Here is a 20,086-nt window from a genome sequence, read left to right on the forward strand (position 1 = left end):
TTTCCTCATGTTGAGCTTGTTGAGTTTTTCCTTGTCTTCATGTAGGTTTTAGATCAGGGGATGGTGTCATAATAGCTTGTGGTTTGCAATAGTCTGTGTAGCCCTTTGAGACTGTTGGTGATTAAGGGCGTCACAAATAAACATGACTTGACTGCATTTTGTTATCATTTGACATAAAAGAAACAAATGATAAAATAAGTGCCCGTTTCTGACAGTGGGTGAGATTAAAAAAAACATGTTTGCAATAAGAGTGTGTGAAAGAATTCACTATTTGAAGTTATCATGTTTAAAGCATGTGATATTCACTCGACAGTCAGATGTCCGGTTGAAACAAAAGGTTGTCTGTTTACATTAGCGAAAATGACACTAGACTGACATTTAACGCAGCTGCGTCTGCAAACTCTGTAAAACTCCATTGTGACGTATTTTGGCTTTCGCCGCGATAAAAGGCTTACGAGGGGGAGCGCACTTTGGCAGTTTTGGAGAGCGCTCACTTGAGTGGGTTGCTCGGCTGCCCCTCGCGAGTGACAAAGACAATCTTGGTTGGTCTGATTTCACTTTAATAGTCACAGTTGTTTTGAAGAAACTTCTCTGACAGAGTGTAATGTAGTTCTAAATTGATATCATTTCAAAAATAATAAAAAAGCGCATTTTTCTGACAATGGAATTAGATTTTTTTTAAAAAATTGAGTGTAATTGTATTGCATTTTGAAGTAAAGACGATGGGGTAAAAATACTACAATTTAGCTACAAATTGACATAAAAAACTGTATAATTCCAAAAAATAAGCGACATTTTCTGACAAAGGGCTGAGATATTTTTGGGGGGGAATTTGAAAAAAAAAAAAAACAAAAAAAAACCCAAATGATATGTCTACGGCACTGAATGATTTAATACACACACAAATAGAAATATAACACGTACTTGGAAATGCCCATTCATAAATGCATATAATCGCTGCTTTTCTAATAAGATTTATCTCCATTTTCTTGTCACTTCCTTTTTTTTGCCTGATAGGAATGTGCAAAAATACGTAAAATATGTTGAAAATGACAAAAAGTAGAGATAAGCTAACATAATTGTTTCCCCTCATATATTTCGGGATGAATCTATAAATAGAAAAAAAATCAAATTAATAATCATTTTCCTCCTAGCCCTTTTTTAACCCAATGCCACTCAAAAAGTCTGCCCACCCCTGCTATAAAGCACAATTTATTTTTATATAAGGTTTGGGCTTTTTGGGGTATGTAAAAGTGCATCATTTGGTCCACAGGATTTGCTAAATTCAACACTGGGGATAAGACCAGGGTAGATAGATAGAACACTTTAACTGCACTATGTGCTCAATTATAAAATAAACCCACGAAAAAGGCAATACACGAGATGAAATTTATAAAAAGTGAACAGTAATCCCAGCCTGAAATAACCTTGCTTTTTACTAGAACTCACAGGACTATTCTGTCCTGCTATTTTCAAAATCGATGCTTTTATTTTGTATTTAAAAATAAAAATATTAGCACATAAAAAAACCTTAAAAAGAAAAGATCCTGAATGTCCCATTCAAAAAAAATAAAGCTTTTAGATTGTGAAACATACTTACACAGGGTTTGTACAGCCTTTTCATGTCCAAATTCAAGCACTTTTTAAGGACTTTCAAAACCAATTTTCTAATTTCTCCAGTACCATTGAAATAATACATTTGGTGTTAGTCATGTATTTTGCAGAGACCCAAATATATCTGCGATTTATATATGCCATTTTTAATCTTGGGTGAGCATTTATCAAGATATGATTTTTAGACCTTGATTAAATCGCGAATATATTTGTTTTTGTGACAAATCTCTTACTATATACTGTAACTGTTACGTAAAAATGCCAATAATATGTACAGTGGTACCTCCACTTCCAAATGTCTTATACATGTTTGATATTAAAAAGTACCTGGACAGGAAAATATTGCTAGTTACAAAGGTGTTTCAGGATACAAAGTAAAAAATACAGTACAGCTCACGCTGCCATTCACTGCTCCCAGAGTTCTACCTGGCAACCGGTGCGTTCAAGTAAATCCCGGCATGCCCTTTTTGTCCCCTTCCCGTTCTGTAAACGATTTACTGTATGGTACCGCTACGAACAGCTATCATTCACAATAGACGCCACGAAAGACATGCAAAAAAGTGGACAAGGAGAAAAGGAGGGGAAGAGACTTTTTCTGGACACCGAAACAAAGCAAGAGATAATAGTAAGGTATGCAAACATACACCGCTGTGCAGGAGTTCAGACAACAAAGGAGACACAGCCATCATTCCATCGGCCCAAATTAAAGATATTTTGGCTAAATTCCAAGAGGTCTGAGAATTTGTGGAAAGGAATTAAAACGTGTTGACAGGTCAGGCTATCTCTCATTATGACGACGTCTACGTGGCACATTTCCCACAGATCGTCAAGAGCCGGCTAAAACAGACGTCATTGAATCAGTTTTTCAAAGGGCGTCTCTACTCACTGCTTTTGGTTACAAAGCTTCTCCCAGAGCGAATTTAATTCGTAAGAAGAGGTACCACTGAAGCTTACAGTTTAAGTTCTTTCTATTATAAATTACTACTGACAAACACTACCTTTATTTTTCGATGGGCCTAAAATAAATGTCCATAATTGATATGTAATTCCTACACCAATACACATTTTATAGTGCTCTGTTTTGGTATAGCATGCACCTGTCCTCTTGGGCGCAACCTGTAGGGGGTGAGAATGACATACAAACTAATGCCAGTTGTCATGAGGGGCAAAATGCAATGGCAAAGCGAAGCCAGCAAAAATGTCAGCGTCATTTTTAAGCTGACTTGCGAAACATGGCAACAAATTCGAGCACTTATAAGCAATTAAACGATTTTTCAATCTCTGAAAAAATAACATTCAAATTCAAGGATTTCAAGCACCCGTACGAACCCAGGTAATAGCACTTGTAAGAACATTTACCATCCCGAAGGTCCCATTTAAAAAATAAAGCTTTTAGATCCTGAAACATACTGTTAGAATTCACAGTAAGTGCGGAAATGTCCTCCAATTAGGCAGACACGGACCTGGTCCTCTTCCCCTGTTCCTCGTCCCCCTCCTCCACGGGGATGGCCCATGTTTGGACCTCGCCGCTCCCGAAAAGCGTGTAAAAGATGGCGGCGCACAAGTTGACACCGGCCGAAACCCAGAAAACTCTTCTCCAGCCCTCCATGGTGTGCTGAGCAGCCAAGACACAAGAAAAGCACTATGTTATAGGCCAGGGGTTGGAGCAGTTTTGTGAGTAACGCGTCACTTTGTTCCCGGAACATAATGAAATTCCTTGTTAACGAGTACTGTAATGCGTTATTAATACCCATTTGTGACTCAACAATCGTTACAACACAGTCCGATACTCTGCTACGTATTTAACACAGAGCATGAGTTTCAACGCCATCGTGTTGGGCCTTGTTCGTCCTTCGCCCGAATGTGTAAACCGTGTATCACGTCATCAACGCGTTTATAGAGGAAAGCCCTCAAAACAGTTACAGTGGCACCATCTCAAGCACAAGGTACAAGAATTCTTCCCAACTGATATTCTCCCTAGCATATATACTCGCATCTAAGCCACATTTACAACTTGTTGGTTGGTTGGATCGCTTAAGCACATGGGTGGTCGGGGCACCATTTCCTGTGTTGTGTCTTGGGCAAGTACAGCCAGGCAGCATCCATCCCTCTCCAGGGCAAAATATTGAAGACCCTTGGTGACAACTAGGATGGTAGGGGGACAATTTCCTGAGGTTTGTCCAGGGCAAGTACAACCTGTTGGTGCCCATTGCTCTCTAGGCCAAAAGATTGCTGAACCCTGCTCTAACAGGTGGTTGATCCCTAAAAGTCGTGGGGGCTCCATTTCCTGTGGTGTGTCTTGGGCAAGTACAGCCTGGCAGCACCCATCCCTCTCCAGGGCAAGAGATTGGAGACTGGTGACAACTAAGGTGGTAGGGGGGGAGCATTTCATGTGGTGTGTACTGGGTAAGTACAGCGTGGTGGTGCCCATCTATCTCCAGGCCAAAAGATTGCTGACCCATGCTGTCCCAGGTGGGTATATCCCTTAAACACACGTGTGGTAGGGGCACCATTCCCTGTGGTGTGTCTTGGGCCAGTGCAGCCTGGCAGCACCCATCTCTCTCCAGGGCAAGAGATTGGATATCCCTGGTGGCAACTAGGGTGGTAGGGGGGAGCATTTCCTGTGGTGTGTATTGGGCAAGTACAGCCTGGTTATGCTCATCCCTCTCCAGGCAAAAGGTTGGTGACCCTGCTGTAACGGGTGGATCCCTTAACTACAAGGGTTGAGGGGCACCATTTCCTGTGGTGTGTCTAATAAAAAAATACTGAAATCATGGGGTCAGTTTACATGCACATATTTGGTGGTGTGTCACCAGTAGCCAATGGTAGGCAGCGTGTGAGGGAATGGTGTCGGCAAACCTGAGCAAAGAATTCACGGTAAATAGTGCTGAATTGTTGTCATTTTGTTTGTAAAATATTGAACATAACAGGATATCTTCAAGTCTTACGGGATGTCTCGGATGTGTTTGTTTTTTTAAGCTCTAAAGATCGCCCAAATCAAACATTTTGAAGGGTTCACCACTTCAACAGGTTGCTGTACATGTGTTATTCTACTCATCTTATTATGTTGCTATTTTTGAGCAGTTTTAGGCTGTTGACCTCAATGTGAGTTCATAGGGTCATTTGTATCTGGATAGTTGCTTTTAGAGTAACGCGCTACTTTTGTGTGTCAGCATTCTGTGGGTAATGGAATTACTCGTAAAATGAAGTAAGCAACAACTGTAACTAAAACGCCCAACACTACCCATGAACCAGTAGGAGAGAGAAAGAGAAATAGAGAGAGAGAGAGAAATATATATATAGAGAGAGAACGAGAAAGAAAGAGATAAAAAAACAAAGGGAGGGCGAGAGAGAAAAAAAGACAGAGAAAGAAAGAAAGGGGGGAAAGAAGTGAAGAGAGGGAAAATAAAGAAAGGGAGAAAATAAAGAAAGAGGAAGAGAGAGAGAGAGAGAGAAAAACAAAGGGCTAAGAGAGAAGGGAGAGAGAAATTGAGAGTACAAGAGAAAAAGGGAGAAAAAAGAGTGAGAAAAAAGAAAAGGAGATGGATAAAGAAAGTTAAGAATAGAGACAAAGAGAGAGACTGGAAAAGAGAATGACAAAGAGAGAGAGAGAAAAAGAAAGACAAACAGAAAGAGACACATAAAAAATAGAGCTACAGTTGCTTGGGGATGGCGCTTGGCTTTATTGCCTGAACTGGCCGTGCGGGCTGCACGTTTGACGCCATGACTTAAATTTCTTGGCGTAATTCTCAAAAATCAAAATATTTTGCCTTCCTGCCTCTTTTGCGAGAGAAAGGTTCCCGACCCCCAGTCATAGCGGTTTCTCTCACATCATTGGTGAAATATCCCGTTGCGATGGGGGCAATGATTCCAGGAATCGTCCCAAACGTGTTGGTGATTCCCAGTAGAAAGCCGGCATAGCTGTAGGGAAAACACACATGTGTAAGTAAGACTTTTTCACAGTTTAAGTGCTTGGCGAGGCCAACCGTGGAGCGATGTCTATTTGGTTCATGAAGACCCCGGCCCCGCTGGTTCCTCCGGTGGCCGACGTGAGCGTGAAGAAGATGATGGTGAGCACGTGACTGCAGCCCGAGTAGGCCACCGCCAAAAGGCAGCTGGCAGGAAGCAGCATACCTGGAGAATATACGATTAAAATGGCCCTTCGACGTACGAGCTACTCCAGCTAGGAGAAATTCCAGATGTCTATTGAGCAAAAATCCTACAGATAACGAAAAACCATTCAAGTTTTGAGAATTTCCAGACGCTGCCACTGAAGGGGCGAGCGCTTGTAATGGTGCATGTGGAAGCAGCGAGTTCAGATACCAAATCCGCGGGAGAGTTAAGATTAGATTGTTCCCTTTAGGGAAATTCACATCCAACGACTGTTCGGTTCACAAATGCCTTAACCACTTGGGTTATAGGGGCACCACTTTCCGCGGTGTGTCTTGGGCAAGTACAGCCTGGCAGTGCCCATCCCTCTTCAGGCTGTTTTTTTGGGTGGGGGTTTGCTCCCCCACATGAACCGGGGAAAAGCGGTAGCAAAGCAGCCCCAAACCATCACACATTACACAAAAAAACGCATAATGACTAACATACATGACAGTAGGACAATGAGGGCAGACTGATTCGATGGGTCATCAGGGCCCTGTTGTTTAAAAAGGGAATGGCAGAGGGGATCGGGATTTTCCTGAGGAAGGCCCTCCTAAATCTTATTGTTCTATTTCTGCACGCTGACAGTAGCGGGATGAAGTATTGGTGTAGTGCAGGGGGCGGGAACCTTTTTGACCCAAAAAAATGCTACGCAGGACATTCATCACCACTGAGGAGAAAAATGTGTCCGGGCATAATCCCATTAAAGATCTTCTAACCTTAGAAATTGTGTGCTAATGCCAGTGGTGACTACAAAGTCAAGCCACTGGGAATGATTTCAGTATGATAAATCACCATTAAATGGCTGGGGTGGCTTTGAACGGATATTTTTCCGCACAGGAAGGAAGCCCCCACTTTCTAGTGTTGATTTCTTTTGAATGAAGTGCGAATGAGTGCGTGTAGGTGGCTCCATTTGGCGAGTAGGCGTGGTGAGCAGTGTGGTAATACGTGAGATATTGCCAAATCGTAATGGGCAGTCAACTCCTCAACAGAGTTTAGTCCTTTTAAAAAAACATGACAACAAATACCATCATCATCGTCTGGTCAGAGAGGGATAACGTTACATGCAGGTTGCCTGAGCGAACACGATCGCCACGCTGGCCGAAATCGTGTTATTAGTTCCTGAAAAGTATTTTAACTTTAGCATTGTGTGCTGACACCAGTGGTGCCTAAAACTTAAAGCCGCTTCTGGTGTATCGTGCAGAGAACCTACGCGTATTTAAGACTCAAAGTTATCAACCACCGACTTCCTCCGTAGTAAGTGCTCATAATATCTTTATGTTTAATTACTATTTAAATGTGTTTTTAGTGATTTAGTAAGATGTGATTTATAGCTATTTAGGGTTAACTTGGATGATTTTGGGAGGTTGGGAACTGATTACTTGGTTTTCTGTTAGTTATTATTGGGACTTTGTTTTCAAGATACGAGAAATTCTAAATACAAAGTCCACCTGGGAACCAATTAATCGTTTTTTTATTCCACGAGATTATTTTTCGGGTTACGCCATTTATTTGTATTTATCTTGGGAGAAAATTGAGGAGCTTGCCTGTAAGTGTGAAGAGCTTGCGCACGGTGGTGACGCTAAAGACTTTCTTTTCGATGAGGTGGTCGGCCAGGAAGCCGGACATGGTGGCGCACAGCCATGCCCCGAGGTAAGGCAGAGCGGAAAGGAAGCCATTCTGTACACAGACGATAGGACTATATGAACTAGGGTACTGGTCTTCCTCTGATGACCTCACAGCTCAGGATGACAAAGATATGCCGTCTTCAAAATGCACATCACGGGAAACAATCGGAAGACAGACATCCCTCAGTTATCGCGGTTAATGGGGACCAGAACCACCCGTTAAAAGTGAAAATCCGTGAAGTAGCGTCGCACCTTCATTAAATCCCCCAAATGTTTTAACACACCTCAAAATGATGTCCTTACCGACTGAGAGTATACCACTGTAACAAAATAACAACTATAGATCTACAAATAACTGCAGTTGAATGGACGGTTTATTTGTCGCGATACAAAAGTAAAATGAAATTGAAGAGATTCTTTCAGAATGGGACAGCAATATAGAGAGCGGCTGGCTAGCTGCGCACTAGCATCGGGTGTCTTCGATTTTAGTTAAGTCTCCGCGATGATTAAAATAAATGAGTCCCAACTGTAGCATTTTATTACGAGTTGTAGCTCCAGGTCATTTATATAATAGTGAATGGATCTGGCATTGCTGAAATACAGGCTCAGCAGAGGTAGCTTGTGAGGGTTGTTAGCTTAGCCGTAGTTGTAAGCCGGACCTGCAGCATTGCTATTGCTTTCCCTCCCGACGCCGCCTCAGTCAATTCCCAAACTTGCTAACAATCTTTGGAGCACCCAGCTGTGATCAGCATTCCTTTGCGCTCTTCTGACTTTCTTAGAGTCTGATTTAATTGATTAATTTATTTTCAATGTAACGAGCCGCTAAAAAATAGCATCCAGTATCTTTCCCAGCCTGTCTTGATTCGGAGATTCCCAGCTATTTGACGGACAGTGTAGATGAGCCTATCACAGTCGTACACAAACAGTCACGCCCACCCAATACACGCACACACAATCTCTCCCATGCAGCACTTATTCTGTGCTCTCTTTGACCACAGTAAACATAAGTTGATATCAAAGACAATTCAATTCAAAATCCGTGAAGGAGTGAACCAAGGATAACCGAAGCGTGATGTTGCAAGGGGTCTCTATATATCGAAACAATATATATAGATTATTTGTAAAAACCATGTACCATTTCTTCACATTTTGCATGTTAAAAATACTGGGAATACCATTAATAAATCAAGTGACTTAGCTGCGAGCAAAGGAGAATGCTTCGACTCACCGACTTAAGGTCAAAGTGCAGCATGTTGTTCAAGTAGGTGGGCAGGGAGGTGAGCTGAGTGTAGAAGGACCAGTTGGAGCACATCTGTGTGACGATGATGGCCCATAGCGGCACTGATGTCACCATGCTGAGCACCGGAACGGACCAGCCGTGCCTGCTGCCCTGAATGTTATCACGGGTCATCAGAAAACAACAACCATGCCCTCCACACCGCATCAACACTGGAACTGCAACGAATAGTCGATGTTTCAGACAGAAATCAATAATAGAAATAATCGGCAATGATTTTCCCAGTAGACTATTTTTTCCAGGCACTTTTCTCCGACAGACTTAAGCATATCTACATGAATAGAATCTCTGCTTAGAGTCGCGCATGCACAACAGCTTCTGTCTCGAGCAATGACATTGTTAACATCAAGTACATGTACCAAGACTCCTAAAGTTTGGGAGCACACTACTCTGGATACGGCCAATAAAAAAAACTACTTGCTAAGTTTGCAAAGCAGACGTGGCATATCATGGCACATGAACATTTAAAGAGCACAGCTGACAGTTGAACGAAAAAGAGTCTGACTCGCCCTGGTAAGATTCAAGTAACATTCAAGCTAATACGCTTTTGATGACATGCATTGAACATAATATAAACGTATTTTTCGCTATAAAGAGAGCTTGACAGTTATGCCACAGGCTGTGACTGACAAGCATATTTGAATTTAAATGCATGCAAGTCCCAAGAACAAACGTCAGTTGTTAAAATGTTGAAAATGAAAAACAGCAGTTGTTAAAACTGTTTTATTTTTGACTGTTGTGGGATTTTAGTTCTTTTGTAACAGACTTTGCAGTTGACCACTTGAATGTACCGCACAAAATGCACATAATATATGTTCTGCTAATGAGCCCGTTCTCAGTTTTCAGGGATAAAAAATGTTTACTTGATTTTAATATATTAGTTATTTGCACTACCTGATGCCCGATCGAGGTGATGATGTAATCTTGCTCCTCTTTGCTGATATACCGATGAGTGCGGGGGTCGTCCGACACCAGTAGGAACCAAAGGACAGCCCAGAGGCAACCAGCTCCCCCTAAAGGAGGAAAAATGAATAAAAACTCAACCAGCTAGTTATTATCTTGTGGGAGAAGCACTTTTGTGCATGTGTGCTTTACCACAGAGATAGAAAACAGCGGGCCAGCCTAAAGTTTGGCAGATGAAGCCAGTGAGCGGCATGGCCACAAAGGCACCAAAGTTTGCACCATTCCCTGAAAGCGACATGAGGCGGGAACGCTCCAAAGGAGGAGCCCAGCGGGCCCACATGGACATCATGGCTGGAAATGTCACACCCTGAAAGACATGAAACACATAGCAAATAAATTGGGTTTGTTCTTATTCTACGCCCCATTAAAGCAGTCATCGTAACGGAACTTAAGATTACCACAGCAAACGACTAGGTAGCTAACCAACCACTTAGCATATCTATAGGAATAATGATCAGACAGTTATCACACATATTCTTACTATCAAAATTCATATAACGTGAAGTATGTTACATTAAGGCAGTACCTCTGCATTTTCTGCATTTTTTTTATATAGCGCTTTTCAAGTCAATGACTTCTCAAAGCGCTTTACAATGTGCTCCACATTTCCCAATAGCGGCCTTGCAGCTATGTAAGGCGCTAACCTGCTTATTGGTGGTATTAGGGGTTCAGTGTCTTACCCAAGGACACTTCGACATGTAACACGAACGAGCCAGGATTCGAACTGGGATCCCTTGATCCCAAGACGAGCGCTCTACCTCCTGAGCTACTGCCGCCCCAAGTACTTCTCAATTATTTTCTGGCTCTTGAGTTAATATTGGTGATAGGTTTGAATGCATTTTATTTATTGATTTTCTGTAATTTCTTTTATAGTATAATATGGTTTAAAATGGTAAGTCAAAAATGTGAATAATTTAAGGACTTTTATTCAATTTTTGAATTTCAGATGCACTGTTACAGTTAATAAAGCTATTATTTGTTGTAAGTTAGTCCGTATTTCTTTCTTTTTTTAATTCTCTTTTATGTTAATCAGGATGTCACAAAGTGTGTACACCCCTCACAGCTCTGCAGAGATTTAATTATCATGTTTATTTGACAACACTTAAAAAAATTGCTTTGACATATTGCAAGGTAGTCTGTGTAAAGCTATTATAGCAGTGTAAATTTGTTTTAACCCTCAAAAAAAACAACAACACCAAATATAGCCGTCAATAATTAAAACCCTATGGAACAAAAGTGAATACACCTTAAAGTGAAAGTTCCTGAAGTGTATGGTCTGTGTACTTCCAAGCTGACCCCCCAACCTCAGGAGGAAGCTAGTCCTGCTAATGCTATCCTCAGTTTTTCTAAGTAGCGCCCTTTGTACTTTTCAACAAGATGACCCACCTCATTCGACAGCTGCACAATACTCCCTTGACTAGTTATTGACAATTTTTTTGGGTGGTTGTTGTCTTCTGTTTATTGGCCTCACGTACAAGGAGTACTGTTTACTACGGTTTACTGGTGGTGTTGCCATGTTGTCAGGTCAGGTGTGTGCAAAGGGTCAATACTGTGGTATTTATGGCGCACCGAAGTCTTTGGCACACTTTCAAATGTTTGACCAATTTATTACATGGTAGACTTCCTTTTGTGCACACGTAGTAAAAAATGTAAGGGGGCCTGACCTCGCCCAGTCCCTCGAGTGCTCGCAGGGCGAAGAGCCAGTAGGGGCCCCACTTGGCCGCCAGGGGCGTGAGGAGGGTGAGGGCGGCCGTGCCCAGCACCCCCAAACCCAGGAAGATGCTGCCCCCATAATGTCCGGCCAGGTAGCCCCCCAGGATCTGTGTGCACAGGTAGCCGAAGAAGAAGGCCCCGAGCAACCAGCCTTGAGTCTCGGCGTCCCACGGGTACTGTGGCGTCTGGATAGAAACAGATTAAGTGTTAGTGTTTGCGGGTGTTCTTTGTCTCTTCTCTCATTCTTTCTATCGCTTTCTTTCAGTATCCCTCTTTGTCCCTCCCTTTCTTTCAATTTTTCGATTTCTCTCTTTCCCACTCTCCTTATCTCTCTCTTATGGTGTATCTTTATCCCTTTCTCTTTTTGCCCTCTCTTCCTTTCTCTTTCTGTCTCTTTTTTATCTTTCTTTTCTCTCCTTTCCTTAGCTCTCTCATTGCCCCCCTCTTTCTTTCTATTTCTCTTTCTTTCTCACTCTTCTTCTCTCTGTTTTTTCCCTATCTTACTCTGTTTGCCCTTTCCTACTTTATCACTCTCTATTCTCTCCCTACCCTTCTCTTTTTCTGTCTCCCTTTCTGTCTCTTTATTACCCTTCTCTCTTTTTCTCCTTCTTTCTTCCCTAATCTTTCTATTCATCTTTCTTTCTCTTTCTAATACTCTTTCTTTCACTCTCCTTGGTTTCTCCCTTTCTCTCTCTTTTAACCCTTGCTTTCATTATCACTCACTCTTCTCACTCTACCTTTCCTTCTCTTGATTTGTCTGTCTTTTTTATCTCTTGTTTTTTTCTCCCTTTTTGTCTCCTCTTTCCTTATTCTTCTTCATCTCTCCCGTTCCTTCTATTTCTGTCTTTCTTTCTGTTTCTCCCTTTCTCTCTCTTTTCACCATTGCTTTCAATATAATTCCATTATCTCTCTTTTTCTATCTCCTCTTTTCTTTTCTCTTTCAGTATATTTTCTCTCTTTCTCTCATTCTTTCTCTCTCTTTTCCCTTATTTCTCTATTTGTCTCTCTCTCTTGTTTTTTTTACCTCTCACATTCTGTCTCTCTCTCTCTCTCTTTGTGTTTCTTTTATTATTTGGTTTCTCACCCTCTCTTTCTTTCTCTCTCTCTCTTTTTCACCCTTTCTTTTTCTCTCTCTCAGCTACTAGTCCTGCTCCTGTGAGGTTTTTTTTCTAGCATATGACCCCCGGGCAAAAATAAGTTCGACATCACAGCAGGAAGTATCTTTGAATGCTGTGTATTTTTGGCTACCACTTGAAATCCACGCCAGCATTCAGGTTTACCCCCTGGGGCTGATCAAGCGTCCCAGTGGCGTTGTCCGGCCTGGTGGGTAGTGGGCATGCGGGTGGCACGGAGCCGTTCAAGCCCGGGAGCGGCTCGCTGCTGTTCACCATGGCCACCATGGCCACGCTGAGGTTGACGCGAAGTCCGTAGACCACAGAGATGCCCATGAACATCAGGACAGCAAGGTTCAGGCGGGCCGAGCAGCACAAAGGGGGCGCTGCGGATGGGGAGGTTAGGATTCTTTACTGGCTTGTGTTGTTTAGGGGGGGAGTAACAATCAGTTATAGTGTTTGGAATAACAATATATAACCATGTATAACGACGTGATTTTGGTCACGTCAAGTCTTTTGGATCATGTCACCGTTCAAAATAGCGACTACCATGAAAGATAAGGCGAATTCGTGGATGCGGCGGCAATCGACTCGTGTTGTTCACTTTGAAGAGGGAGGGAGCTACCCACCAATCGAGAACCGGTTCCCTTCAAGACGCTAATTTCTCTTGTGATTGATCAGATTTTTTTAGAGAATCTGTGCTCTTGACTATGAACTTGTTGAGTATACAAAAAGGTTGAAATTATTTTGTATTTTATCTCTGTAGATTTATAAATATTTTATTGATGTTTCCTGTATTTTTCAGTGTTAAGGTTTATGTGTTAACAGTGTCTGAAATAATGTTTACCCGGACGCCAGGGGCGTGCAATCCGTGCATCTTTTACGTCGGGCGTACAACTTACAAAACGTTTCCGCCCGGGTGACCGACAACCTTTACAAAAGCCGATCAGAAGCCTGCATCGGATAACTTTGTGCTTCCGGACTTTCCTGAGCGTTATAAGGTCGTCCTTTTGCATATCATTTTCCAAAGTAAACGCACAGAGAACACAAGAAAAATGGAGAAGTGGTTAGGAATCAAGCCAAAACCTCAGCCCCCGAAGAAATATTCAAAAGAAACTGACAAAATTTAGGACGCTACAAAACTTAAACGTACATTAAAAGCATCGTGGAAAGACGACTTCACGTGACTTGTAGCAGACGAAGCAACGCAAACATTGCATGAATGAACATACTGATTGCAGATGGAAAACAGCGATGGCATGTACTTGCAATGAATGTTATAAGTAGATTTAAAATAAACTTAATTTTGAAGTGTTGTTTTGTTATATATTCTGATTATCAATCCTTAATACTTTCCAAGAATGGCTTTTTTTGCGATGAGTCGTCTTATTGTGTTTCAAGCTGTGAAAAATGGGGCCTGGCCTGCCCTGGTGTCCGGTAACCTTTTGTTATGGGTTTCAGGCACTGGTGTTACCTGCTTATTCAACTCACTTTATATTGTTTACTGATTATCAGTGTTGGGCACGTTACTTGAAAAAAGTAATTAGTTATACTTACTCAATACTTCTTCCAAAAAGTAACTAAGTTAGTAACTGAATTACTCTATGGAAAAAGTCACTAGTTACCAGGGAAAGTCTCTCTCTCTCTCTCTCTTTTTTTTTCTCTAAATTACAATTTATTTCATTTTACCACTGGGAAACGCTACCTTCATTTTTTTGCAGGGCCCAAAAATAAATGTCCACAATTAAAATGTAATCCTTGCATTAATGCACATTTCCTGGTTTAAGCACCAGTTTATTAGGCGCGATCACATGATGTTTCATTAAAGAATGCCATTAAAACTAATGTCACCTTCCGTCGATCACGTAGGAAAAAGATAACCAATGGCAAAGCGAAGCCACCAGAGAGCAGTGTCTGTATCATTTTTAAGTAGACGTGTTGCGAAACAGTGCAACAATTTAAAGCATTAACAATCACTTTATAACCTTCAAAAACACCACATTAAAATTCAAGCAATTTTAAAGATTTCAAGCACTCTGACAAACACCGGACTATTAAAATAGTCGCAGTCTAAGTTCTGAAATGTGAGCGCAAAGCCACGATTGCCCAGAAAAACGCAAACCAACCCGGGGTGTTGAGGAGCAGCGGCTCATCGTCTTCGCTCCGGTTCGATGCTGTGGTGTTGATGGAGTGGTTGCCCTGCGCCCTGGAGACCTGCGCCATGGAGGCCTGGGCCATGGAGGCCTGCTGAGTTTCTGGGAAGAATTGAATCACTCAACCATGGTGGGAGTGTGTGTGCTGAAACGAGGGAAACGAAAACAACAAAAAGAACACGTTTGAAGAGTCAGCAAAATGATGAGGATTCAACACATGACCTGAAAAAGCATGTGAGTAAAACAACGTTTAAGACTACAGCACAAAATGTACTGTATTTTCCATACTATAAAGCACACTGGATTATAAGGAGCGCCCCTCAAAAATAGTCTTTTATGACATTATTTTCATTTATAAGGGCGCACCTGATGAAGGATGGATTTAAAACTACACATACTGCACAAAACATAACTATATCCCATTGTCACGAGTTGGAGTGGAAGGGGTGACCGGACCAGAACGGAGGCAGGAGGCAGGAAGGGAGAACTCAATTGCGTGACGATCCAAAACTTTTATTTGCCAAAATAAAAGTTGTCCATAACTCAGGGACAAGACAGAACAAACAGGTTTTAACAAAACGTGCAAACACAGGCTTCTTCCAACTCAACAAAACAGGACTAGGCATAACAGAACTGACAATGTGTATATAATGAGCCAGCACCCGCAAAGCCCACAATCCAGCCTTAAATAGCAGACACGCGATTACTTGAACTGCTTCAGCTGGTGCCCAGGGGGCGGGGCAGACCGGTTGCCAAGGCGACCATGACACCCATACTATTTTATCACAATTGCAAAACATTCGATGCGACGTGATTCAAACCCAGATTGCGGAAGACAGAGCGCCGTAACCTATCCACTAGACCAGTGTCTCTCAACTGGTGGGTCTGGACCCAAAATTGGGTCGCGCGGCTGTTTTCGGTCTGTCGCTAGGAAGACGAAAAAAAGAAAACAGGGTCAATTACTCAGTAGACGGCAATAATATCCTTTTAGATCTCTTCTTCCTGTTCAGTCAATTGGCTCAATCCCAATTGTGTTTAAGAGGGACCACATTTTATTTTATTGTGAATTTGTTTGTCTGATTTCCTTTTTCTGCCGTTAATAACGAATCGTTTGAAAGTGTTAAGGGGAAAAAAAACTGGAAAACATTTCCAACAACGATCAAGATGAAGAAGGAAAAGATTGCGAAATACGAAAATATTGTACAAGCGTCTACCATTGAAGCACTGCTTGAAGGTACAGTAAATGGTTTAAAAATGTTATACATCTAGCTTTTCTACCAGTATATTGATCTTTACTGTCTACCCAATTAATTGTCGTTGTTTTTTAATACTTTGGGTACGAACTTCTTTGAGTACTATTTTAAAGCAGGTTTTGGGGGTTGCTTAATGTGATATAGGTTTATATGAAATTATAAACGGTATTTTGTTTGATTTTCTAGCAATGCTGGTCGTTTTTTTATTTTGTTTTTAAAGGCAAATATATTCTACAATGCTTTTAATTACACAAATTCTTTCATTGGATACATTTGAGAAATTGAATTTTTTTGGGGGAGTCGCAGCTTTACATTAGGGTGGAGCGGTGGGTCCTGAAGTCAGACCAGTTAAGAGACTGCTCCTGCGACCATCAATTACCGGATCAATTGTGCGCCCTCCTCCTCTTCCCCCCATAAATTGTGAGTACGTCTACGCGAATGGGTCCTTACTTCCTGTTTCCCGCTCCGCTCCGTGACAGAACGCTCCAGCCAGAAAAGAACCCGGTGGACGATCACACCAGCGCGGGTTGGGGTAAGCTCAATACTCCCTACGCTCTCCAGCAGTTGGATGGGACGGAGGGCGCCGTCTGTCGATCGCCCAGTTAAGTCACCGCCCTTCAACTGCAGGTCGAGCAGACTCAACGGAGCATACGACCCAGATGGCGCAATTAGCTCGGCGGACTGAGTTCATGTCGCATCAGCTGAATTAGCTCCTATCGGCAATGGCCCCGCCTCCCGAGGTCCCTTCTCCGGCCGTGTCGTCACCTTTCCTGCCCACTCGAACCAGGGCCCCGCCCGCCATGGCAATTGCTGTACCTCGAATGGGGTTTCCGGAAAGATTTGGCGCCGAGCTGCCCGAGGTCCCCGTCGACCTCGAAGCCGCGCCTTCGGCATCAACGCCGCGCCTGGCTGCCAACCTTCCATACCCGTCTGTCAGTCTGACTCCCCAGGTCGTCTGTTTGACTCCCTAGCTCGTCACTCGGATTCGTCTGCCCGCCACTCCGATTCGTCTGCCCGCCACTCCGATTCGTCTGCCTGCTGCCACTCCGACTCTTCGGATCGCCTGTTCGACTCTCCTGCAACGCCTGATCTGTCTGAGGTTCCCGCCTGCTTGCCTGATTTGCCTGTCCGTCTGTCAGACTTGTCCGTCTGTCCGCCTGCCATGCCTGTTTGTCGACCTGTCTGCCTGCCGGATTCACCCGTCCGCCTGTCTGATTCTTCTGCCCGCCACTCCGATTCGTCTGCCTGCCACTCCGACTCTTCGACTCGCTCATTCGACTCTCCTGCAACACCCGATCTGTCTGAGGTTCCCGTCTGCTTGCCTGTCCGTCTGTTCGCCTGCCATGCCTGTTTGTCGACCTGTCTACCTGCCTGATTCACCCGTCCGCCTGTCTGATTTTTCTAGCCGCCAGTCCGGCTCGTCTGCCCGCCACTCCGATTCCTCCACCTACCGGCCCTGCCTCTCCCCGTTCCTGCTTTTTCCTCGGGAGCATCAGCCCTTTCTGGGGTGGGCGATGTATTTGGGTTTTGTTGGGACTACAGGACCCGTCCCTTGAGGGGGGGATTCTGTCACGTCAAGCGCGGCTGCCATGGCGCCCAGTCGGTCCCAGCCGGGTGGCGCTGGATTCTGGCACGGTTGCCGCAGCGCCCAATTTGCCCCGCCCATGGACACCGGCTGAGGCGCATTGACTGATCGCTTTTGGAGTACTTAAAGGCGTTCCTTTGAACTGTGCTTTGCTGGAGCGTTTGTTATACTTGTTAAACTTCTGTGAAACGTCTGCGAGACTTATGTGAGACTTCTGTTAAATCCTGTTAAATGCCTAGTTCTGTGAATCTGCCCGTATTCAACTTGTTTTGTTTTTTGGTCTGATCCGTTTGTTTTTGGACATTCTTTTCTTTGAGTGGATTTCTAATCCACTCCTGCGAGCATCGTTTCCCGGATCGATTGTGCGCCCTCCTCTTCTTCCCCCCAATAAATTGTGAGTACGTCTACGCGAATGGGTCCTTACTTCCTGTTTCCCGCTCCGCTCCGTGACACTAAGGACAGCTAAGTGCCCTCAGACCTCTCCTAAAAATAGCTCACCAGTGTTGGATCATAGTGATTTTCTAGTTAAATTATTATGTTCGACTGAGTCTAGTTAACCTTACTTGTAACAATTAAACTGGAAATGACATGCTTACAGAATAGTAATAACATGATAGGTAATTATTTTAGAAATGCATATGAAACTGGGTGCCCTTTGCACTAATTTGCAACAAAACCTAGCTCTCAGCTCGAAAAAGGTTGGAGAACTCGGCTCTAGACCACTTATCACTAACTTTCTTGGATTATGGGCAGATAAAGGAAATAAAACTAAAATAAATCGGAATAAAATGAGATGTGGTCCCTCTCAAAGTTAACTGAACAGGCAAAAGAGATCGAGCAGGGAATTATCGCCATCCCCTTTTAAAGCATGTCATCGACCCTCAGGTTTTTCTTATCCTTAGCATCATTTTGCTAAGGGAAAACGCCCGCGACCCACTGAAAACGGGACGGCGAACCATTTCTGGGTTTCGACCCACCAGATGAGAACCACTGCCTTAGATTAACAATTAAATTAAAAAGTGGAGAGGCATCGTTGTTCTTTCAAGAGCATCATGAAAAATTGCAGCAGTTACCTTACAAAAGCTGCTTGAAACAAAGACTCTTTCGTATCCTACTTAAAGCCATGTTTCTAAGTGGCAATAGCTAAAAGCTCTTTCCTCCAATTACATATGGCCAGGTATTCGATGTATGCTTCTCCAAGGCGAAATATGGAGCTCAATTCTGTTACAGGCGCGTGCTAGCAGGCCCGGTGACAAGATCAGACAAACATCCCATGAGGATGAACGGCCTTTTGTCTATTTTTTACACGTGGAAAGTGTGATAACCCCCTGCAAATCAATAGATTTTATATCATTGTTGACAAGAAGCATGTGAAGTTCTTCTCTGAAGTTCATGGAAGTGTTGGCTGTTCACTGTCTGGATAAATCAAGTCATGTTTTTGTGACACCCTTATTCACAGGAAGTCTCAAACAGCTATACAGACTAGAGACTATTATGACACCTACATGATGGCAAGGAAAAACTCAAAACAGGATAATAAAGAAACCTGAAGAAGGGACTGCATATGAGGCAATTCCCCTTCTAGGATTCATACACCTCTTTATATGTCCAAATTCAAGCACATTTTAAAGACTTTCAAAGCCATTTTTTCTCCATTCCTCCAGTATAATTATCAATAAAATCCGGGGTGAATCATGTATTTTTCTTTTATTGCACTATTACTATATTTTTGTATTCTCTAACCAGTACTTTGTCGATATTTTTGCTTGTTTATCCTGATATTTTTTTGTCTTATTTGTCTCTTAAAATGTTTTCTAACATGTTTACCCTGGAGTGACATGTCTAATCTCGTTGCATATGATGTTTCTCAATGTTAATATCAATGACAATAAAAACAATTCAATTCCATTGGTATTAAAGAATGTTAACTACGTTGTTATTAAAGAAAATAAGACAATACTGATTCTGATTACAATAAATATGTATTCACATTATTTCTATTAATATGAAATATGAAAACACGCCAGTTATTTATGCAGGGTGTGTTGTCAGTGAGAAAAAAAGAACCCCAAAGCAGGAATCAAGCCATTATTGTCTTGTAAAAAAATGAAAACGATAGATATTTCATCTAAAGGAAAAAAGGCAACATCGTTTTCAATTGCTCAATTTTTGCCTCCCTTAATATTAATTTTACTCAGGCAGTGTGCCAGCCAGCACCAATAATCCTAAATATGGATCCATTTAAAAAGTATCCAATAAAAATACTGTAAACTGTATTGTAAAAGTCTTATTGAAGTAAAGCCTTAAACTCACCGTCGAGCTAAGGCAATCTGAAGAGCCATGTAGATAAGAATCTTTATTGCACGTTATACAATTGCAATTAAAGCCATTTTAATAGTAACCGTGGCGGTAGTAATGTTTTCATAGCCGTAAACGTACTTAGCTACAGAATAATATTTTTTCCACAACGACAAGCGAGTTTAAAATGTTTCAACTCACCTTTTGAGTTACTTCTAACGTTCTATATAAAAATTAACCTTGAGGCAGCTTGTTTCTCTTCTCGCTCTGTGAAAACATTTCGACCGGGTTCTTGTTTTTGCGCTTTCCAGGAGAGGAGAT

At 42.5% G+C, this 20,086-nt stretch overlaps 1 protein-coding gene across 1 annotated transcript; it reads right to left on the minus strand.

The window, feature by feature from the left end:
• Positions 1 to 874: 874 nt before the first annotated feature.
• LOC148371351 (sialin) lies at positions 875 to 20,077 on the minus strand. The gene is made up of 11 exons (XM_088329376.1): positions 19,967 to 20,077; positions 14,603 to 14,774; positions 12,645 to 12,862; positions 11,316 to 11,549; positions 9,784 to 9,958; positions 9,583 to 9,701; positions 8,620 to 8,781; positions 7,311 to 7,443; positions 5,601 to 5,748; positions 5,445 to 5,535; positions 875 to 3,229 (listed from the first exon to the last, which is right to left on the minus strand). Exons 2-11 carry the CDS (start codon positions 14,712 to 14,714, stop codon positions 3,062 to 3,064), a joined length of 1,560 nt encoding a protein of 519 aa, XP_088185502.1. The 5' UTR covers positions 14,715 to 14,774; positions 19,967 to 20,077; the 3' UTR covers positions 875 to 3,061.
• Between the last annotated feature and the right edge of the window lie 9 nt (positions 20,078 to 20,086).

This window comes from Urocampus carinirostris, chromosome 2 (genome assembly GCF_059441175.1).
Source record: "Urocampus carinirostris isolate Australia breed hairy pipefish chromosome 2, RoL_Ucar_1.0, whole genome shotgun sequence".
NCBI classification, from domain to species: Eukaryota; Metazoa; Chordata; class Actinopteri; order Syngnathiformes; family Syngnathidae; genus Urocampus; species Urocampus carinirostris.